A 24,210-nucleotide genomic window follows, 5' to 3' on the forward strand; every position below is an offset into this window, starting at 1 on the left:
CATAAGAGCTGCACAAGTCCTCATTTATATATAGCTGCGGTGGATCTGGGGCATCATGGGAGATCAGGGTAAGGGTAAGTGCAGGTTTCCCTTCATGTCAAACCCTTGACCAAACAGCATTAGGTTTGGTCCACATTGCAGCTTACTGTGGCCAACAAGCATCTCCAAGTGACAATGAAGCATTTGGTTGCATGTGTTTATACCATAGTTTATATTAGCCATTTTATCCAGAAGTCAACAATGATTATTTGACCCTATAAAGCTTACTGTGTGTCATATTTAATATATGAATTCTTAAGGCCTCTAAATCATTAACAAGATCAAAAATTTGTTGAAAAACCTGTTGTACACAAACCTATGACTCAAAAAATGTCCACTTTCAGATCATACTTCATTAGAGTCATACAGACCCAGTGATTCTGTCTGCTCTAGCCACAAGGTCATTATTTTCAAGCAACAACATCTCATGACCATTTAAGTCTGTAACACAGAGATAAAATATGCACACATTTCCCACATGAATGAACTGGATTAATTAACGCAATGAAAACACAATTGTAATTGACCAAACCCATTTGGTAGTTAACTGTCAGTCATTATGCAACTCGTCATCCCACAGTCACTGAGAATGATGAAACCAGTCAGTCATCTCCTTTAACCTTTCATTGTCCAGAGTCACACATGGGTGCACATACACACATCATAAATGACGTGGTCTATGATATATGGCTCTATAGATATTACTGTATAGATTCAGCATTCAGCTTCCTCTGGATAAAATGATCAATGAGAGCTATGAATGAAAATGAATGTTGCCTCAGTGCAGTAAATAAGCTGATTTACTGTCTGAATAAATTCCTGTTGTGTTTGAAATAACATATTCATTTTATAGAAACCTTTATTTTATATTTTAAAAAAAGGCCTTTAGTGAGTTGTCTGTCAGTTCACTTTATTGTGCTAATGAATGGATTTTGACCTTTACAACATAGCAGACACACACATCACGGTAATGAGAACCCACTGCTAATACACCAACAGTATGTGTTAATATCTATCAGTAGATCTCAAGTCTTATGCTTCCCTTACAAAAAAGAAGTTTATTCAAATGTACTATTATTATACTTTTAAACTAAAAATAGGAAAGTATACTTTCAGTCTACTTTTTTACTTTTCAGAAATGTGCTTTATGTACTTCTCAGATATATACTTAAAATGACATTTAAGTGTACTTGACTTATACTTAGAAAAACTCTAAATATATTTGAGCTATGCTTCGGGAATCCATGTTTTCATTGTTATACGGTAGGGGGCGCTATTACACACCTTCTGTACAAAATTTCCAAAACACAAGCGAAGAAGAAACCAAAACAACAGATGTTTCCATGTGTAATCTAACCATAGACTGTATAAAAACATGGACGTATTATGTCCGTAACGTCACCCGTAGATTTCTGAAGAGCGTTTTTGAAGCTCAAAGTGGGCGGAGCCCGCCGTCGCCATTTTGGCAGCGAGTCACTCCCATATAATCGAAAATGGGCAAAGAGGCTGGTTGCTTAAACCACGCCCACCTAGCTCGATAGTGGTGGCAGCAGTGGCAATCCACCTGTCACTCAAGTGGCCGTATATTTGTCATGGAGGGCAAAATTAGCAATATAGACCAAAATCACTTTTTGTACCAGGCTGTAAACATATATTTTTCTGATGTAAAGTTGGTCATTATAACATGGGGAGTCTATGGGACTGACTCCCTTTTGGAGCCAGCCTCTAGCGACCCCTCAATGAATTGCAGTTTTAGTCACTTCCTTGTTGGTTTCACGAGAAAGACCAGAAGGTTGTCTCTTGAATCTAACACGATCAGACAAAAAACAGCATCAAAACTGTGTAACTTAAAGAGAAGACCCATGAAGATGTAATGACTGTCAAGCTTTGGGGTGTTGATCGACTCTCTATGTTTTGATTATCGCTCTGAATTCAATTCATAGTCTTTTTTTCAGCTTTTTGTTCAAAATGTTTATTTATTTTTAATTTATGAAACTTCATGAGTTTTTATAAAAACTAAAGCATGAAGCTAGAATAAAATGTTTTGTTTACAAGCAGATACCCTGTTCTTTCTTTGGATGTTTTGTATGTTCAGATATCCATATAACCAAATATATACAAATTAATACCTATATAGGGACATAGTAGTATACTTAAAGTATGATGTAAAGTTCACTTAAAGAAAACTTACAAGTATACTTGCAGTATAAAACTACTAAACTAGTAGTTTACAGAGACTATACTTCAGAGTGTACTAAAAATGCTACAAGTATTTATTTAGTAAACTATCAGTATACCTATAAGTTCACTTTTAGTATAGTTGAAGTACAAACTAAAAACTAATTTTGTACTCAAAGTTTTCTACTGTTATACTAAAAGTATACTTAAAAGTATACTTTTATATACTAGAAAGTGGGCCAATTTAGTCCCAATGAGTATTGAAATAGTACACTTACAAGTATACTACTAGTGCACTTATATTTGTATACTTACTACATAAAGTATACTTAAAAATATACTTGAAATTTACTTAAGTATACTTAATAAAATAAACCTGAACTATACTTCTTTTTGGCAATGGTTCCTGCATTATCCATTTCCACCTCTCTGTCATTGTTTGGCTGTCAGCCACCCGGTGAGAAGCCAGTGATGTGTGATGTTGACTGCGGTGAGGTCTGGACCCACACTCCGGAGTCTGACGCCTATGATGTACTAACTATCTGAGACACTCACAGTGGCATATTTTCTGAAGTTGTTTTGTACCAGTGTAGGATTCAAGAACATATTATTTTTTTAGTCAAATCTTTTTAATGAATACGTTTTGGTTCTCAATGCTGGTCTAAATGAACTCATTGACCCAGTTAGAGCAGTTAACAGCTCATGGAATAGTAGCAGCAAACAATGACTTAAATTTTGGTCCATTTTTCACACAAAGTTATCATATGACTTCAGAGGCTTAGAATTACCCTACGAGTCTGCACATGTAGTGTACTTCCAATCTTAAATGTATATTAAAAAATAAAAATGTTCTTGCAGACAATGTAATATTAATTAAATTAAAGGTCACTTATGACAATACTCTTTTTAAAAGCCTGCTAAAATGTACCCTGTTTTTAGGAGGGTATTTTTAAGATTGTATGGATCAATTATGATACTTTGGCATATTTTGTTTAAGGTTTAAAAAGTTTTACTTAAGCTTAGCTGCATTCACTGCATGGAACAGCAACCAGACAGACAAAAAAACAAAAAAAACAAACACAGAACGGTGCAGTATTTCGTTCTTTTTTCTGTCTCTAGATGAAATGGCATGAATCCAACAGGGAGAAAAATACTACAGTTCCATCAAGGAAATACTTTTATTTATTTATTTTATAAATATCCCAAAGATCCCTTCAAATTCAGCCTGTGCAGCGCACTCAAAATCTCTCTGCTGATAGTTTTGACACTTCATACATAACAAGCCGCAAGAGAGCTCAGTGTAAACTTTAAACCAGCCTTTCAAAACTGACGCTGATGCATAGAAACACATTCTCCCTCTTTTCATGAAATGAAGCTATTTCAGGTTTTTCATTTTCTGCTTAAATTAGTTTTCCCTAGCTATAGGTGAGCTCTCCACAATTTGAGATTTTGTCACATTTGCTTTTGTATCCACTCAAGGCCACTTATTCAAAAAGCCTGGCATCAACACTGGCATTGCAATATCAGATCAGTATTTGACTGAACACTCAAATTAAAGTGAGCTTCAGGGACTGTACATAATCCAGACACTGTTAGTTCACCCAAAAATGAAAATTTGCTGAAAATATACTCACCCTCGGGCCGTCCAAGATATATATGAGTTTGTTTCTTCATCTGAACAGATTTGGAGAGAAATTACATCACTTGCTCATTAGTGGTTCCTCTGCAGCGAATGGGTGCCGTCGTAATGAGAGTCTAAACAATTATGATTCAGATTGCTCTAGAATATTTTAGAATACTGTAGAATCATCTAGGTTCTATTATAGTCTTTCTCATTATATTTCCATCACATGAGCTGATTAGGCCGGTAATCCAGATACAATCCAACATATTTGCAAAACACATAAGAGCAAGGGTATACAATAAATGACTCCAAACCTCACTATTCATTCCACAGCCTGCCCTCCTCAATCAATAGCAGCAGTTATAGCTTCAGCTATAATATGTTGTCTGTACCCAGTATTGATCCAGCACTGCTTTACGACCCATGCAGTTTTGCCATCTGGTGGCACAAACTCGAGGCTCAGAAGAAACATTGGAACTCTTTACTAAATGATGAAATGAATGCAAATGATATTCGCAGGTATTTTTGCATTTTGTGCAACTTGGCACCACTTTCCAAAAATTATGTATCACACTGGCTCTGTGCATTAGTTTTTCATGACTCACATTAAATTTCCACTTTAAGTTCTTGTAGGCAGTTCCTTAAATCTATTCACTAGAATACAGATAAAAAAAAAAAAAAAAAAAGTTTGTTATAGTTTCAGACCAGCCTTGACTAGTCATAACGGTCTTATAATATTGAGACAGATTTGAGTCTGAGTCAGGTCTTTTCAATATTATTCTATAGTATTCTAAAATAACAGTTCTATTTTAGTATGACTGAGGTCTGTTTTTATTATTTTGATTTTTTTTATATTTTCTGTTTGTGTTTTAATTTTAGTCAAAGTTTTAGTAATTTTGTTTCATGGTGTTGTCATTTTTATTAGTTTTTCTTATTTTAGTTATCATTTTATTAGTTTGAGTAATTTTTACTTGTTTGTATAGTTTTTATAAATTTTATTTCCATTTTAATTTTAGTTATTTTAGTTCATCAAGTTAATGATAATGAGAAATGTTGCCGAAATAAAATAGGTTTAAGTTTTTATATTTTATTTTATTTTATTTCAGACTAACATTGTTTTGGTTTTAGTTTGAATTAATAATAATAAATCCAGCGCTGGATAAAACACATTTGAACTGCCAGATGATAATCTTTTAGTCTACTCATGATCATTTCTCTATTCACTTTTAAACTGAAAAAAAAACAGGAAATTTAAGAAAAGTCAAAAATATATATGAGATTTTTGAGTAACTATCCCCAGTAACACTTTGTCTTGCCAAACTGAACTTATTTGTTCACTAAATGCAAAATGTTTCACTCAACCAATAAATTCCTATCAAGTCAAACACAGATTTCTTATTCAGGAAATTATTATTTAGAAATGACCAAAAATTTCTAATTTGTCATCATTGCATATATATAAAGCATGTATAAGAACTGTGCAATTTTCTTAAAAACAGAATCTTATGAACAACATCATGTTCTATAGCTTTATATAAATACACTTGGTTCAACACTTCATACACAAACCTCAATTAATAAGCAAAAGATGAGCTATAACAGCACCACATACATACCACACAGCAAATAAATAATAGTGATGACAGCAACAACAACTGCATAATAATAAATGTAGCAAACAGCAAAAGAATAAGCCTATAATACCAACTGCATAAATTAGTCATGCTGAAATGCATGCTGGGAGCTCGCAAATCAGCAGCATTATTCAATACGAACTCGCTTGTTCAGGCAACTAGAAGCTGTGAAATATTGTTGGTCCAAAATGTGATTCAAAGTAATTAATTTCTTAGTATCTGTGATTTAAAAAGCCCCATACGCTCGATAAACCACACAGATTACTGGAGATGAGCTCATTAAGAGTAAGTGTATATGCAGATGAGTGTCCAGTGTGTTTATATCAATACAGTGTGAAATCTTTACATAACACTCAAAACTGTGGCAGGTGATCTTAATAGGAATAATTTATTTATTTAATTGATTAATTAATAAGAAAGGCTTCAATGCACTCAGTATATACCCTTGTGAAAAAAAAAAAAAAAAAAGGTAGGCCTAAACATTAGCAGGATAACTTATTCTAAAAAATAATATACTAGAAAATAGTTAATAAATAAATAAATATACCAATATGAATGTAAGGTTTTTTACACGCAGACACTTAATTAGTATGTTATTTACAATGTATTTACATATGTATTATAGTTTGAATTTATATGAAATGCAATTAGTTAAACCTAAAAGTGTTTTTGACCCATTCCGTTTATCTTTATATGTTATTTCATAACTCTGGGGTCTTTGAAATTATGGTTAAGGTGTTAAATATACTGACAAGCATTTATGGTAAGCTGTCATTTATATTGTCATGTACTGAAATATATTTGTACACATTTGTAATGATGAAGTTGCAATTTAATACATTTAAAATATATTAACTTTAATTTTAATATTGAACAAAAAATTACAATTAAAATAATAATAATAATAATCAAGTACTTTACATATACTTTAGTATGTTAGTCAACACATCAAAGTAAGTGTACTTCTTCAAAGCATGACAAAACACTTTAAGGTAAAACATTTCATTTGATATTATTACAACGTGTGATTTTAAAAAGTACACTTAAATTGATAGCTCACCCAAAAATGAACATTTCGTCATCATTTGCTCACCCTCAAGTTGTTCCAAATCTGTATGAGTTTCTGTCTTCTGTTGAGCATAAAAGAAGAAATTTTGAAGAATGTTGGTCTCTCCATTTCACCCTATGCTGCTCTTCTGTATCAGCCGTGCCACAAGGATGGACTATTTCTACGTGTATTTAGCTTTGATTTGAAAGAAAACAGTGCATCCTTGTGGTGCAGCTGATACAGAAGAGCATACGCAGCATACGGTGATATGGAGAGACACAGAGGAGACTGTTGACAAAGGAATTATTGAATAAAGTCATTATTTTCGTTTTCTTTGCTTACAAAATGTGTTCCCGTTGCTTCATATAACCCAGATTGCACGTCTGATGGCAGATGGAGTATTCTGACGATGTCTTTCATACTTTTCTGGACCTTGACACTGCTATTTACTTGGCAGTCTATGGGACAGTCACAGGCCTCCTGGTTTTCATCCAAAATATCTTAAATTGTGTTCCGAAGACGAAAGAAGCTTTTACGTGTTTGGAACGACATGGGGGTAAGTGATTAATGACAAAATGTTCATTTTGGGGTGGAGTATCCCTTTAAGTAGCCTTTTATTTTATTAACAATATATATTACCTGCAAGTAGCTACAATCCTTTTAAATATACTTCTTTTAAGATTTAAAGTACAATACAAGTGCACATTTAATTAAGCACACTTCTTTTTTACAAAGGTAATCATCATTACTATGCAATGTTTAGATCACCATCTATATACATGCCTGTTTGTCTGCTGGCATAGAGCTCTGTCTAATTTGCAAGGAAATTAATCATATGTGACAAAGCATAGGATTTAGCTTCTCACCCATTCAGCTGAAGATAAATTATTCATAATAGCAAGCATTAGAAGTGAGTATAACTCATGTAAGCAGCTGTGAGTACAATTTATTATGTTTGCATAGGAGAGTAGAAGCAGATTTAATGCCTAATTGTGTCCATAGTTTCTCCACTTAAACTCGTTTCATTGAATCTGAGCTCTTTTGTCCTCTACTGTGACACAAAACCAATAAACCCTTGTCTCTAATTGTATTTATGAGCTTATAATAGCGTCTTTCGGACAGGGTCGCTTTTTAAGCATGTTGACAGCATTGTAGAGAAGATAGATGGCCCATCTCACTGAATACTTGCTATCCATCAATCATCTCCCAGTGAAAGACCACAACAGAAACGCAAAATTAGATTTATTCAAACAGTTACAGTGGGCCATTCATTAAACTACATTCAGATAAACAATGTAGGCTATCTAGATTGTCTTCACAGAGGTGGATGATGGAGAATTTTATCCAATAAGAATGACCTGACAATGATTTTTAAATCTTAAATCCAATTCAGGAGAAAAATAAGAAGAAAGGAGCAGATAAATTCTGAAGGGCAATCATTGAAGAGTCACTGACCCCATCTGCTGGTTTAATGGTGATAGTACCTCAGTTCGCACTTCATGTAAACATGTAGGCTATACTTAAACATTTAACAAATCAAACAGCCAGTTGTTGGTTAAATAAGTTAGTGTCATCAATGCAATTTGATGAGTAGTGTGGCATTTAATAGCATATTTTCATTAACACTGTTGAATTAAAAGCTGATTGTCTGAAATCAAGCTTTTCCCTGAGCACCTCATTAACTACAGCTGATCAGAGCAGCACATTGTTACACGGGTTTCGCTGAATCTCATCAGCATATGGTGGACGATAAACCTCAAAACAGAAACAAACTAGGCAGTTGGACACTATGTTCTCACTCCAGAGGAACATTATTGTAATCTAAAAAGACAAAATTTCTGTCTTTGTCATAATTTCTGTGACAAGTTCATTAGAAACAGCAGTGTAGCTGTATCAGTTCAAGGGCACATCAAGTGAATCCATGTTTTGTGGAAGCTGTAACTATACTGTGGTGTGCAAAAACCAAAGGGATCATCATACTTTCTAAAGAGGCTATCGTGTTGCAGTAGAATTGCTCTCATCAAATGGAGAAAATTAAAATCTTAATCTTAAATGTGAGGATATTGTGCAAGGAAATAAACCATAGACATTCTCTTATTCAGATGATTTCCCTTGTGCCTCTGGATTTGGGGTCTTGAAAAAATAAAGATTTGACATTGATGTGTCCATGAAGAAACTTTAACATAAATGGAATCTTTCCATTTCTTACATTTTTCGTTATCCACCTTATTCTGCCCGGGAAAATGGGCGCAGCCATTTTTATAAATTTTATGATTCTTGCTTCCGGTCTCAGTTGCTTCCAGCTATTTTTAGCTGTACAAAACCACTAGTTTTGCTGCTTGATACTGCAAATTGGTGTGTCTTGCCATATAATTTTAGTGTATTATCTTAATTATGAACACATGGTTTGTAATGCAAACAGTTTTACCATTGTTATTTTCCGTTATCTCCCTGAAGCGGCTAATGAACCAGAAGTCTCAAACCTAAATTGTTCTTCTGTGGCATTTTGGAACCTTTATTTTTTTAGTAAACATCTATAATCATATCAAATAATTTATGCTGCTTACATTTTTTAAAAACTTTGCCTCTTTTTTTCAAAACTTTCCACACAAATCCAAGAATTGCACACACAAAATGCAAAATGCCTCACATCTCTTGCAAAATGAAGCACTGTATTCAAAATATCACAAACACATCTCAAAAAGCAAACATTTGCAAACACCTTTGCCATAATATTAATTCCTGTTAGATTACATAAAGAATTGTGCGTTTGGTTTTGCAGGTTTGGTGTGTGGTTCTGGTGTCTGATTGTCAGGTTTCAGAAATTGTCTGACAAGTAAAGATGTTATGTGTAAGCAGTTGAAAAAACTGTAATACCTGAATTGATTAGGGTTATTGAACATCACATTTGAGCTGTGTCTGCAATGATATGAAGAATGTAAATACAAATAGAAGAAGGTAAAATATTCTGAATTTGCTAGAAAATCATTATAGCAGATAACCACAGATTATGGAGGAAATGTAGATGTTGCAGTGAGAAAATTTTTTGATATTTTCTATATGGAGGATGTCTGAATCTCCAACAGTGTTTTTTTGGTCCAGGAACATGGTGAAATGAGGTAAATAGGGCCACTTCTTTAGTCTCAGTGGCAAAAGTGGCCTAATTTACCTGAAGTCAACCTAAATAAGTAATTCAGACACTAAAGGTAATGTAGGTTCTGTAAATGGCAAAATGATAAAATAATAAATCTGTCCGTGTGTTAGGCAATCAGAAAACTTGGAGGCAGTTCACACTTTTTCTGACAGATTTAGATGTCAGAAATCCACTGCATATTTGCCATTGTAAAGGCCAAAGTATGGGCCTCAGACAGTAAGTGCGCAAGACTGTCCCAGGTCTGAAAAACGACAAAGCTTGGTGACACTAAATCCACACAATCTCTAATAATGCTTCAGAGTAGCATTTCAGGCTATGCCATCATGTTCAGGAGCTCATGTGCCCTGAAAAGTGTTCAAGAATTCAAGATAAACCTTTCAGTGTCAAATTAATTAGATATCACATATTATTGTAAACATAAAGTGTTGCACAATGTATTGATGAGTATATATGTATACTTTATTGACGTGCATGTGGCACACAGGGCCAGATTTACCTCTTATCATGACATTGGCAAATGAAATTTTTGGGGGCCCCTTCCCTGTTAATATACTGTTCAATATTACCATCCCAGCAAACAAAAATATTTAGTAATCAGTGGAAACCGTTACCGTGTTCTCTATCACCATAAGCGCAAAGTCATTCGGTTTGTGTTAGTCATTGAAAATCGAATGTAATTCTTAATTCATTTGAGAACAGAGGAAGACCGTTCCATTAATAGGCTCTGGAATCTTGGCTACATTATCGCTTCAGTAAGAGCATTATTTCTCTAAAAATTAACGGCCGGGAGTCACAACCTTAATACATTGTTCAGATATTTTATTTCAAAACATTTGTCATGTTTCCATCCTGAAAACTTTTGTTGAACTAATTTATGCACCTCCCTCCAAACTTTCCATTGCTAGTTCCAAAATGTCATTTTAGAGCTAATAACAGAGGTTTGAGTGACTGTTATCCAGGCTAATGCAGATATTAGAGAGAGAGATTTAAAAAAAAATCAAAATCAACATTTATTTCTATAGCACGTTTAAAAACAACACATGTTGACCAAAGTGTTTTACACTCTCAACATTACCACAAAAACAAACAAATATTTGGTCGAGATACAACTATTTGAAAATCTAGAATCTGAGGGTGCAAAAAAATAAAAAAACTGAGAAAATCACCCTTGAAGTTGTCCAAATGAATCCTTAGCAATGCATATTACTAATAAAAAATTAAGTTTTGATATATTTACAGTAGGAAATTTACAAAATATCTTCATGGAACATGATCTTTACTTAATATCCTAAAGATTTTTGGCATAAAAGAAAAATCGATCATTTTGATCCACACAATGTTTTTTTGGCTATTGCTACAAATATACCCCAGCAACTTAAGACTGGTTTTGTGGTCCAGGGTCACAAATAAGAACACACCCAATACAAGTCACTACTCAGACTCCACCCCTAAGGGCAGTTGTAAGCAATAGAATAGAGATGCGTTTTCAGCAAGGATTTAAAACATTCCAACGAGTTACAGAATCTAATATGAGGAGGGAGGCTATTCCAGAGACGTGGAGCTGCCACAGAGAAGGCACTGTCCCCTTTAGTCTTTAATCTTGATTTCAGAACATTCAAAATAAGACTCTGAGATGATCTTAACGGTCTAGGAGGAGAGTGCCATTGTAACAGGCTAGAGATATACTCTGGGGCAAGACCATGTAACCCTTTAAAAACCATTAGCAATACCTTATATTGCATTCTAAAATCAACAGGCAGTCAATGCAGAGAGGCCAGCACCGGAGATATAGAGCATTTTCTCAGTAATCAGTAAGCAGTAAGTGTCAGTAAGCAGTCTGGCTGCTGCATTTTGCACTATTTGCAGACGAGCAAGCAAATTCGTAGACAGCCCAAAATATAAAGAATCGCAATAGTCAAGTCTGGATGAAATAAAAGCATGTATCACAGTCTCCAAATCTTTAAAATTCAAAAAACTCTTTAATATAGCAATGCCCCTCAGTTGATAGAAACTACCTTTAACGACAGTATTGATTTGTCTATCAAATTTTTGCTCTGAGTCAGAAATCACCCCAAGGTTCCAGGCTTGCACTGTAACATTGGTGGCTAAGGGGCCTAGGTGAATTGCAAGCTTTTTAGCTACCTTTGATAGACCAAAGATCACCACCTCCGATTTAGACTCTTTTAGTTGCAAAAATTAGAAGACATCTAGACCTATACTTCCTCCAGACAATCAAGCAACTATGTAGGTTTGGAATCATCATCACATTTCAAAGGAAGATACAGCTGGGTGTCACATCATGTTTTTGACATATCAATCCTAGTGGGAGCATATATAAGGAAAATAAAAGAGGTCCAAGACAAGAACCCTGAGGAACACCAGATAAAACAGGCCGAGAGGATGATATAGATTCCCTATTTCCACAGCAAAAGTTCATTCATGTAAGTAGGAAGAGAACCGCTTTAGAGCATTCCACTTAATGCCCACCCACTGACTTAAGTGGTCAAGAAGAATCCTGTGATCCGCTGTATCAAATGCTGCACTTAGATCGAGAAGCACCAAAACAACACAATTCCCAGCGTCTACCGACATCAGCAGATTATTAGTTACTTTAAGAAGGGCAGTTCCGGTGCTGTGTCAAGGCCTAAAGCCAGATTGAAATTGATCATAGATTTTGTTTTCATTTAAAAATGTTGAGAGTTTATTAAGTACCACCTTCTCCACTACTTTAGCCAAAAAAGGAAGTATTGAAATCGGCCTATAATTATTCACCACTGACGGGTCCAGGCTTGTTTTTTTTTTTTAACAGAGGCTGCAGCAAGGCGTGCTTAAAATAAGATGGACTAGCCCATCTAAAAAACTCTGATTCACTATAGACGTGATCGAGGAACCCACCACATCCCAGACCTGAATTAACAGACCTGGAGGAATAACATCAAGAGAGCAATAGGCTGATTTCAGGTGCTGAACAATCTCTAACAGATAAGAAGATGTAACAGGTTCACACATGGTTTTTTGGCCAACAGGAAAAGAGTCAGGAGAGGCTAAAGTTTAGCCAGGAACCAGGGGAAAATTAGAAATACTAGCTCTAATGTCAGTAATCTTATCCTTGAAAAAATTTCAAAAACATTTCACAATTCCTCCATGCATTTTTACCACCCGTGGAAATACAGGATGTAAAACAGTATTTATTCCACGGAGTAAGACTTTAGGACCTTGATGGTTCTTTGAGATTAAATCAGAAAAATAAGGCGCCTTGGCTGATTTAAACTGTTGATAAGTTACCATACAATCTTTAAGAATCTCATACGAGACTTGGAGCTTATATTTTTTCCATTTCCTCCCCGCTTGTCTTCATTTTAGTCTGATTGACCGACTCTCTGTGTTAATCCAGGGTTGAGAAATAGCTTTAGATTTTACCTTTTTGAAAGGAGCTATGCAGTCCAGCATAGCATTACACTCAGTATTTAAAAAAACAGCTTCTCTGTACCCCGACTAGCTAGAGTAGGATCAGTGGCTAGAGAGATTAAGCATGTGTGACTGTGACTGTGAAAAAAAAAAAAAAATAGTTGAGAAAATGTAAAAAAAAAAAAAAAAAAAAAAAAAGGCAACCTAGATGCAGTAAGACTTTTGAGTTCTCTCAAGTTTTTTAGTTCTGCTCAGTAAAGAAACTTTGTTGAGCCAATGTAAATTTGTTTGTTCATGCAATGCTGGTTGTCTTATTTTGCTAATAGAAAAATTCTTGACACAGCAGCTGAAACAACAATTACTGCCATAAATTTTTGTCTGTTTCCTGGAAGAAAACAGAATGTTTAAAAGGTCACCACATTATCGAATTTATATTTGTTTACGAATGACAAACGGTAATGGATAAGTTAGTCTAATAAGTAGACAACATTTACTTTGTTTATAAGACACATTACAAGACTAAGATATACAGGAAATAGACATAAGTGGTCAAACACTCTAGGGTTCACTCAAACCTCAAGAACGGTGGCAATCAAATGTTAAAAAGATGAACTCTTTACATCAAGTACAACAAATAATAACAATAATGATAAAACAGCAACAACAAAAAAAGTCAGCAAACAGCAAAACAATAATCCTATAACGGTAACTGCATAATTTATTCATGCAGCAATGCATGCTGGGAACTCACAAAGCCTTAACATTTCAAAAATATGAAATTCTTTGTTCAGACAACTTTGTTTGACTAGTTGGGACAACATTTGGGGTAATTTTGTTGGTCTGACAAGGACTTTTTTGTAGTTTCAAGACAATAGCATTTTTTAGTATTTGAGACTCAAAAAGTTTCGTAAATTGGAAAATGTGCAGTTGCATTTTTTTCAGTGTGTGCATCTCTCAGCAGTGTTCAGCAGCAACGTCTCTGCTAATAGCGATAAGTTGAATTGCTTCAAGAACCTCACTACTGAGAAATATCATAGCTTTTCAGCTGCGAAACTGATAAATTCGTAGGACAGCGCTGACAAGTTTCTGTCCGCGTCTCCACGTGTGCGCAAGTCTGTACTGTGTGTGTGCGTTTGGGAGGGAATTGGAGAAGGAAAGCATGATTTCCATACATAAAATAGGTGGAAAACATGGAAAAACTTTGCCATTTTTATTGTTTGTTATATTTATTTGGGGTTTTAGGTCTTTTGCTGTTGTAGATAGCCCATAGTATAAGAAAACATTACATATATCTTCATTGTACTTGGGCCCCCCCTCGACAAACAAGCATAGGCACATGCCTAGAATGCCTTAATCTGCCTTGAGTGAGCAAGACTGCCAAACAAACCTAGTTCTAAACAGTACTACATGAAGCTTTGAAACATTTACGAGTCAAATTTTACTCGAGGGGGACCTCCCACAGAATGCAATTTCAATTGGGACCCAAATGCACCAGGGACCCACAAACCCTATCTATAATTTGAATGTTAAATAAATTGTGTAAAATTAATCGTGATTAATCGCTTCCAAAATAAACGTTTTAGTTTATGTAATATATGTGTGTGTACTGTGTATATTTATTACGTATATATAAATACAAGCACATGCATGTATAAATTTAAGAAAATATGTTATGTTTATATATTAAATATTTTACATGTAATATAAAATCTAAGAATATAAATATGTAAATGTCTATACATGTAAATGTTTTCTAAATATGTGCAGTATGTGTGTGTATTTATATATACATAATAAATATAAACAGCACACACTCATATATTACATAAACAAAAACTTTTATTTTGGATGTGATTAATCGCAATTAATCGTTTGACAGTACTAAAATGAATACTAATGACCATACACAATTAAAATAGTGTTAGGGCATTATTAAAACTAGATACATTTATCTAAATAATATATTATTTATATTTTATATTTATATTAAGAAATTAGATTGTTATAAGTCATTTCATAAATGGATGAAAAACGTGGATGTGCTTTGCTGCCGCTTGTGGTGTTTAAACTTTTTTTGTCTCTTAGTAGATTTAATAATATGATAACTGGATTTGTTTCAGTCGACTCGATGTTAACGAATCGGTGAATGATTAAATGACTCGAATAGAAATTTGTCGGTCGGAAGATCCAATTGTGACATTTTGATTAAAAATTAGGCTTAAATATATACAAATGCATGAAAGAATGAATGAAGATGAATAACTCGTGATTATTTAGATAGGGCGCTTTCATTGAATGACGAGTTAACGAAGTAAATGACGCGCATAAAAGTCTCCACCTACTGGCGAAACCATAAACTGCGGGAAAGGGGCCACCGAATGAACATCAGTGAATCTTTTTGATTAACTGCCTCGAGTCACTGAAGTGAATCAAAATCCACTCCGCTGTTTGGCATTCTAATTTTTTTTTTTTTTTTTTTTTTGTCCAGTGTAGGTGCAGTGAAACTTGATGACGACGGCGCCGTACCATCCAGCAGGCTTGACGCGTCCAGTGAATAAAGTTGCGTCTGTGCGTGACGTCAGCTCACAGTTCTCCTCCTCACACCGGTGCGGCCAGTTACCTCAAGGCGCACTGCTCTCTAACCGCATTATAATTCGCGTTTAAATAAAATTCGCTTCTTTTTCTCTTCTTTTTTTCTTTTCTTTTTTGTGATACCCAACACCATCAAAGCTGAAGTTCTTTTAGAAAAGGTAAGATTGATCTAATCTGACTCGCATTAGCCAATGGGCTGCCGCTGCTGTAAAATGGCTCCGACTGCTCTCGTGTTCTCGCTTTCTGCATTTGCTAGACCTATAACAGCTACATTCCGTTATCCCGGCGAACCGAGCACCGTTACAGAGTCAAACCCAGAGGTTTAGCGCTGGATGTGAGCTGCTGTGTGTTTATATGTTGATAGTGCGGCTCTGCTGACGCGCTTTATGATCCTTAATGAGAAAATGGCGTCCGGTTATTAGATCAGCTGTTCCCTCGCACCACCCTGCCGGTAAACCGCCCGTTTGACCATAAAATAAACCCGAATATAATTCTGCCAAGTGACCCGCTGTTACACTTGATGCCTCGTTTTGGTTTCTACTTGTTTGAATTGACTAGAAACGTTGAATGTCCAGATCGTGGCCGTTTTTTCTTCTGTGAGATAATTAGCCTCAATGCTAATGCGCGAGCAGAGCACCATGACAACAACCGAGTTATTGTTTATCATAAAATATGCGCTCTGTTGAACTGTCCGTATGTAGTCTTTATTAACTGACCGTTAACTCTCTTTAATAAACCCAGTTATAATGCCGCTCGAATGTGGTGTTTAATAAATCAAGGCTCTTTTGTGAAATCTGAGCTCACGGCAGAGGCCTTGTGCTTTGTTCAGATTTGATGGCAGTTCAGTTCTTTACATTTATCCGCGTTGTCAACTTTTCAATGCGACTAAAGAACCTTCTTAGCTCTACTATACGTTTCAGTTAAACTTACATGCTTGTAACTTCCATTTATTTTGTAAGTGTATCTAAATGAAGCGGTTTTCTCCTCTTTTAGGCGTGTTTCTACACCCCCACCCTTTCACTCTCATTCTTTTTGAGGATCTTTCATTGTCAAGCCGCCAAAGTGGAGAGTGTGATTGCAGAGGGGGGTGCTTCTCGTTTCAGGTACACATTTCACTTTTATTATACACTGTTTTTATGGATCTCTGTGCCATTTCAGAAGATCACTTATTTACATAACGTTTGGTTAATAAGATGCATGTTGGTAGCTTTTAATTGAGCTTATGGGCAGAAAGAGTTTAGTATTTCATGTATAAAGTCCCCACATCCCAGGAATTTATACATGAATACTCACAATATGAATTTTTCACTTTTGTAGTGCTTCTTCGGGCGGAGGAGGAGGTAGGGGTGCAACTCAGCACTATCCCAAGTCTGTCGGCAACAGGTACGTTTGGAGAGTTTAATAATATACCTCTTTTTTTTTTTTTTCTTTCTTGTTAATGGACTAATTGCCAAGTAACACATTGGTTTGGATATCTCTCTTGGTCATGTCTGAGGAGCCATTCACAAGACAATGTTTTCAGCAAAAACGGGAAACTTTTTATGCGTTTTAACTGATAACGTGCATTTTTGAAAACGGGTTTCAAAGTGTACGTTTTTGAAAACGCCAACGCTATCGTTTTCGTGTAAACACCCAATACAGGAATCTTTGGAAACGGTGACGTCATGCGCAGTACGTGTCGATTTTAAAGGCAAGTGCGAACAAACATACACAACAACGGCGGAGTACGTAGTAGTTGTTGCTGCTCAAGAGTTTGCGAACGCTTCTTCAGCAAAATGTGGATTTACTTCAATATTATAAGCAACAGTGGAGACGCATCGTATAATTGTCACTTCCCTACAGGTACTGTTTACTAACAGGGTGACAGCGCCAACTACTGGCCTGGCATACGTAATAGTGTTTTTTGCCATTTTCACAGATGTGTAAACGCAAATCATTTAAAACATTGTCGCGTGTACGGGAAACATTTTAAAAACGCAAAGGGAAAAACTCATTGTCGTGTAAACGTAGCCTGAATCAAAACAAACGTCAAGTTTTGATCTATGAATGCGCTTGTTTATCGACCGCTCAGCTCATTTAAATGTGTTGCCGTCTTCTATATCAGTGGCCATCATTACATCATCGTTGCATTATTTCCTGAGGCCTTGCTGATTGTGTAAGTGGGGGGAAGATTTGTTGACTCTGAATAGCAACCAGCAAAAAAAAGGAACATTTTACTGTTGCGTTTTCTTTTTGTCTGAAGAAAAATAAAGTTAGAAATGTAAACTGACTGTTCTTTTTATGTAATGTTTGTTAGAAATGCAATCATGCTTTTATTTTTAATTAATGTCCCCTCATAATGTTTAATCGCAATAACATCCATTCTGAATTGTGCATCATTGCGTAACTTTTCCTTACCAGCAACCTGTCACTCAAGAGATCGCAGTAATGGCAAACAACTAACCAATCAATTCCTGATAGACAAAATCAAGTCCAGCCCACCTCTTTTGGTTTGAGCCTTTTCACATGGATGTAGGTCAAATAAAAGATCATTATTTATTAATATTGTCACAGACATTATTAGTAGCTTGTCCTGAATCTGAGGTGTTGACCTCATGTGAGAAATACCATTAAAAGTTCTTAAAGTGTTTGTCATGTACGGGTGGTGGCAGAATCCTTTCCGATTTGCACAAAAAGATATTTCAATGCTGATGTTTTATGTTGGACATTAGTAAGTCACTAAAGCCTTGACGCAAACCAATGACTGCACTGTTTTTTTTTTATAGCGAGTTCCTGGGGAAAACCCCAGGGCCTAGCGTTCAGAGATGGGTTCCTTCACGAAGCACTAGACGAGATGTCAACTCCTCCAACGAAAAAGAACGACACGATGCAATCTTCAGAAAAGTGAGAGGGTAAGAGCCTGAAACAAATCTTCTCATTCACCACTGCAGAGACATAGAGTTTGTCCTGATTTACTTTACGAGAGTAATTTAATACAGGGCTGAATACAGAACACAATCTCTTGTCCTGCTTTGAAAAACATTTATTCCTGGATTTGAATATTCTTGGTTGCAAATGTCCTTGAATTAGCTTTTTAAGAACCAGTGCCAGTGGATGTCACTGAAGAACTAACCATTTTGCTTGTTTTTTTTTTTTTTTTCGTAGCATACTTAATAAACTGACACCTGAGAAGTTTGACAAGCTATGCCTTGAGCTCCTGAATGTGGGCGTAGATTCAAAGCTCGTCCTCAAAGGAATCATCTTGCTGGTGAGGGTTTTGTTCATTATACATGAAGGCTAGAGACTCAATTACCAATACTGGTGACATTTTATACTCAACACCAACTTTAATACCAAAGCAGATGGCTTTTCTTACACATTAAATAAGCAAATGTCAATCGCTTCACTCGTCACAGCATCGAAATCGTGATGTGCGCATCTGCGATAGTTCCATTGCAGGATGTGCGATGTATGGATCAGGTACAGTGTTCGAAACGCAGGTGATTGTTGGATTAATTATAAAGTTTAGCCATCATACAATGAAGGTTAATTTGCATGTGTTTTAGGTCCTTTCAGTTTAAACTTTGAAGCAATTTAAACCATCGAGTGCAAAATAGAGCTGAATTATGAACTCGTGCGGTTTTCTTTGCTCGCACACAGACACCGTGTCTACACCGGACTTGACAAAGTGACATGCAAATCATTTGAACTTTGAGTACGTCAAATAGAATGCAGCATCAGTTTACTGTCAGGGATTTGTTGTGTCATGCCACATCCAGTGTAGACGGCATCACTGATTATATGGGTTCTATAGTATTTTGTCGCGCCGCACCATGCAACTCGGGTCCGGTGTAGACACAGTGAGAGCAGCGCAGATGCATGTGAACACCGAATTCCTTTCACTTCTGTGTCTATTTGTGCCTGAAATGACACAAGCGCACGAAATTGTCAAAATGCATGTCTCCTTGTAAAGTATCCTTCCTTGTAAAGAAAGTTGCTTACGGTTTAGATAAAGGTAAACAATTGAGAAAGAAAATGTATGTGTAACAGTATATTGGTTCACAGCAGTTTAATGTTAATCAAACAACGAAACGCATAGAGAAAAACACAGCTTTAACACAGATTTATTATTTTTAATTTAAATTTATTTAATTTATACAGTGAAGACTATGCAGTGTTATTTTACATTTGATTATACAATTACTGTACCTGAAAACTGTTAGTCTTACCAAAAAAAATAAATAAAATAAATATATATATATATATATATATAAAGCACTGTTTTTTTTTTTTTTATTTGTATCTTTGTTCTATTATATTTATCTATGATTGTAATTTGTTTATTTTCTATGCTGATTTACTCGCCTACAAAATCACCCCAGTCATTAATTATTTTCCAAAGAGAGCTATTCAAGTCACCTGGTGGTTTTTTTTTTTTTTTTTTTTTTTTTTTTTTTTTTTTTTTTTTTTTTTTGTTAGTTTGTTTTTCTTCCATATCGCAATATATCACAGAAAAACAATATCGCAATGTGAGTTTTTTCCAGTATCGTGCAGCCCTAGTATGTGTGTGTATATATCTGTATATAGATAGATAGTAGTGTTAAAGTGACATGACATACAGCCAAGTATGGTGACCCATACTCCGAATTCGTGCTCTGCATTTAACCCATCCAAAGTGCACACACACAGCAGTGAACACACACCCGGAGCAGTGGGCAGCCATTTATGCTGCAGCGCCTAGGGAGCAGTTGGGGGTTCGGTGCCTTGCTCAAGGGCACCTCAGTCATGGTATTGTCGGCCCGAGACTCGAGCCCACAACCTTAGGGTTATGAGTCAAACTCTCATTAGGCCGCGACTTCCCCACAGATATTGACACTTAAGGACAGTGGCAGGTCTAATCTGCATTTAGACTCCAAGGCAATTAAATTTTTTTTTTTTTTTTTTTTTTTTTTTTTTTTTTTTTTTTTACACACTTGCCTGTGAGAGAAATGCTTTTGTTTTAATTCTTGAATTAACTTCTTGTTCACTTCAACCAGATTGTAGACAAAGCCCTTGAAGAGCCGAAGTATAGCTCGCTATATGCTCAGCTATGTCTGCGTCTGGCAGAGGATGCTCCAAACTTTGACGGCCCATCAACAGAGATCCAATCATCACAAAAGCAGAGCACTGTAAGAAATTCCCTTATTAATTTGCAAGAAGCTTCACAGCACAGAGTACTGTGTTGGGATATTTATTCCACTTTTTCATCATGCTCCTACAGACATTCAGGAGACTTCTGATATCCAAACTTCAAGATGAATTTGAAAACCGCGCCAGAAATGTTGACCGTAAGTAGACCATGAAAAGTTAACATTATTACAGCAGGTATACTGAATTTCCAGTCATTTACTTGATTCTTGTTTTTTTTTTTTTTTTTTTTTCTCTACCAGTCTATGATAAAAATGACAGCCCTCTCACCTCTGAAGAGGAAGAGCAGCGTGCCATTGCCAAGATCAAAATGCTGGGCAACATCAAATTCATTGGAGAACTTGGCAAACTCGATCTCATTCATGAGTCTATCCTTCATAAATGCATCAAAACAGTGAGTTATTCATAAATCCTCCATTGAATTATTCATGTTGGCTACTTGATCTCCAACCTAACAGTGTTGCATTTGAACTCTCCTAATTGACTTCTGGAAAAGAAGAAAAGAGTCCAACTTAAGGATATGGGGGAGGATTTGGAGTGCCTCTGTCAGATAATGAGAACTGTGGGGCCAAGGCTAGATCATGAGAAAGCCAAGGTAAGCTGCTTTAAGACTAGCAGGACTTTGGGTGCATTAAGACCGTGGTATTTCCTAACACCCCTTTGTCTCGCAGTCTTTAATGGATCAGTACTTCGGCCGTATGCGATCCTTAATGAACAACAAGGACTTGCCTGCTCGGATTCGTTTCCTGCTTCAGGATACCGTGGAGTTGCGAGAGAACAACTGGGTGCCTCGGAAAGCTTTTATTGATAATGGACCTAAGACTATCAACCAGATCCGCCAGGATGCAGTAAAGGTGAGACCCCGCCAATTATCATTTGACCTTTTAGAGCTATGGATTTACAGTGTAAACGGAAGTATTTGAGTGCATTAACTTGTTGCCTCTCTGTAAAATAATAAGCTATTTTGACATTGAAATGGGCCATTTGCACAATTCATGCAAATCTGAGGACTTTTTGTTTTGGGAGAGTGTGAAATTGTTTAAATCGCTTTTTACAATTTAGAATATTACCATAGACATTGCTGTTTTAAATCAGGTTTGATTCATAAATATGCAGTTCTATTCTAAAATCAGAATTTTCCAAAATTATTCTGCTGATTTCAAGAAATTATCAACTGACAAATTCACTTTTTAGCAGTTTGGGGTTTATAGGTGTGAAGCAAAATGTCTGTGGCTTGAAAAGGCTTGTAGACCCTTGCAGATATGGAAATCTGTTGTCTTTTGTCCCTTACAGGATTTGGGTGTTTTTATTCCACCAATGATTCAAGGAATAAGGACTGACTTCTTTCAAGAAAATCCTTTCTTGCCGACAAGAATGAAACCTGATCGAGAAACTCTTGGGGGATTAGCGGATATGTTTGGGCAGATGCCAGGTATGTCCTGAAGTGCATTGACATTTCTGGGACAGGTGGTGCATGACTGGATTTGCTCTCTAGTTCACTGCCAGCTTAATAACTCTGTTGTCTGGTTATAGGCAGTGGGATTGGTACTGGCCCTGGAGTCATTCAGGACAGGTATTCCCCCACCATGGGCCGTCGCACAAACCCTCTTTTCAACGGTCACGGTGGCCACGTGGCCCCTGCACCCCAGCCTTTCATGAAATCCAACCAAGTGAATGCCCATTTACCAAATAACTAATGCTTCAGGACTTCATAATATTAGTGCAAATAGCAAGTGTTTTTGTTTTGATCAAAGGGGCAGAATCTGCTTTTCCAGAGCCAGACTCATTCATCTCAACAGCAAGCTCAGTCCAAGGATATGCCGCCACGTTTTAAGAAAGGACAGCTGAATGCTGATGAGGTATAAATGATTTTAATTTTCAGATGATGAACATTTATTGTTATTGTCATAACTGGTGTCAACATTTCAGCAGTTTAGACTAGTATCAGTACAAATTTGTACTAAAAAGATTTAAAATACTGTTGAAGACTTAAAACAGTTTCAAGGTAGACCCTAGTGATTATTCATATAAATGAGTTGTTGTTGTTGTTGTTGATTACTATTATACATTCAATAGTTTTATTTTTTACTGTACACACAGTGTGCGGTGTGTGTTATCTGGGTTTAGTTTAAAGGAAAAAAATGTTTTGGTATTGTTGGACCAGGGATGACAAATGCTTTTTTTTTTTATTTTTTATTTTTTTATTTCAGGTTATCCAAATAAATTAAGAAAAAAAAACTATATAATTAAAAAAAAAAATTGCCTTAACTGTTCACACATTATCTTTATAATCTGGTTTTAATTTGAAGAAAAGTGTTTTCTGTAGGATTAATGACAAATTATTTTCATATTTTAGATCAGCTTGAGACCTGCTCAGTCATTCATTCTGAACAAAAACCAAATGCCAAAGTTGCAGCCGCAGATACCTACCATGATTCCTCCTAGTGCTCAACCTCCACGCACCTCCACACCTCCGCTGGGACAGGTGATGAGTGCTGTAGTTCATGCATAGGAACAAAATGCCATATTTCTTATTTTCAAAGTGCATTTAACCCTTCCTTTTTGTTTGTAGCCACCGCAACTTGGCCTGAAAACCAACCCACCTCCAATTCAGGAGAAGCCGCAGAAGACGACTAAGAAGCCACCTCCTGCTAGGGAGGAACTGCTTAAGATGACTGTATGTTCCACTTAATGTCTTATTGAAAATGGTTCAATTAAACCATCTTTTGAGTGAGCTGTTCCCTCAATTTGCTTGCAGGAGAATGTTGTGACTGCTTACTTGAGCAGCAAACACATGAATGATGCAGTGAATGGAGTGCGAGAGATGAAAGCTCCCAAACACTTCCTGCCTGAGATGTTGAGTAAGATGATCATGTGCTCACTGGAGAGCCCAGATGAGGACCGAGAGCATGTCAGCACTCTGATCAACACACTCCGCATGGAGGGACTGGTCACGGGGGAGAACTTTATGCAGGTTTGTATACACTTTTCACCAGTGAAGTTCACCCTCACAGCATCTTGACTGAAACGGGGACTCATCATTTCCTCAAATGATATCTTTTTACAGGCTTTCCTCAGTGTTCTGGATCAGTGTCCCAAGATCGAGTTGGATGTTCCCTTGGTGAAGTCTTACCTGGCTCAGTTTGCTGCCCGGGCGATCATTGCTGAGCTTGTGAGCATGGCAGAGTTGGCCCACCCTCTGGAGAATGGCACCCACTTTCCTCTCTTCCTCCTCTGCTTGCAGCAAATGGCCAAAATGAAAGACCGGGAGTGGTTGACCGACCTGTTCCAGCAGAGCAAGGTCAACATGCAGAAGATGCTGCCAGGTATGTGCTTCGGTTTTCTCCCTGTATGGTCATACTTGCAC

General features: G+C 36.3%; 1 protein-coding gene across 1 annotated transcript in view; it reads left to right on the plus strand.

The window, feature by feature from the left end:
* Positions 1-24,210, plus strand: part of LOC109060613 (eukaryotic translation initiation factor 4 gamma 2-like) — a 42,011-nt gene that overhangs the window by 14,624 nt on the left and 3,177 nt on the right. Inside the window, exons 2-18 of the mRNA XM_042726848.1 lie at positions 15,934-16,011; positions 16,671-16,780; positions 16,995-17,060; positions 18,443-18,568; positions 18,822-18,924; positions 20,693-20,824; positions 20,917-20,983; positions 21,086-21,236; positions 21,327-21,438; positions 21,515-21,697; positions 22,137-22,275; positions 22,377-22,513; positions 22,598-22,702; positions 23,200-23,328; positions 23,416-23,520; positions 23,602-23,817; positions 23,911-24,169. Coding sequence (XP_042582782.1) covers positions 15,934-16,011; positions 16,671-16,780; positions 16,995-17,060; positions 18,443-18,568; positions 18,822-18,924; positions 20,693-20,824; positions 20,917-20,983; positions 21,086-21,236; positions 21,327-21,438; positions 21,515-21,697; positions 22,137-22,275; positions 22,377-22,513; positions 22,598-22,702; positions 23,200-23,328; positions 23,416-23,520; positions 23,602-23,817; positions 23,911-24,169 — 2,218 coding nt within the window. The remainder of the gene's footprint in view (positions 1-15,933; positions 16,012-16,670; positions 16,781-16,994; positions 17,061-18,442; positions 18,569-18,821; positions 18,925-20,692; positions 20,825-20,916; positions 20,984-21,085; positions 21,237-21,326; positions 21,439-21,514; positions 21,698-22,136; positions 22,276-22,376; positions 22,514-22,597; positions 22,703-23,199; positions 23,329-23,415; positions 23,521-23,601; positions 23,818-23,910; positions 24,170-24,210) is intronic.

This window comes from Cyprinus carpio, chromosome B7 (assembly GCF_018340385.1).
Source record: "Cyprinus carpio isolate SPL01 chromosome B7, ASM1834038v1, whole genome shotgun sequence".
Classification (NCBI taxonomy): Eukaryota; Metazoa; Chordata; class Actinopteri; order Cypriniformes; family Cyprinidae; genus Cyprinus; species Cyprinus carpio.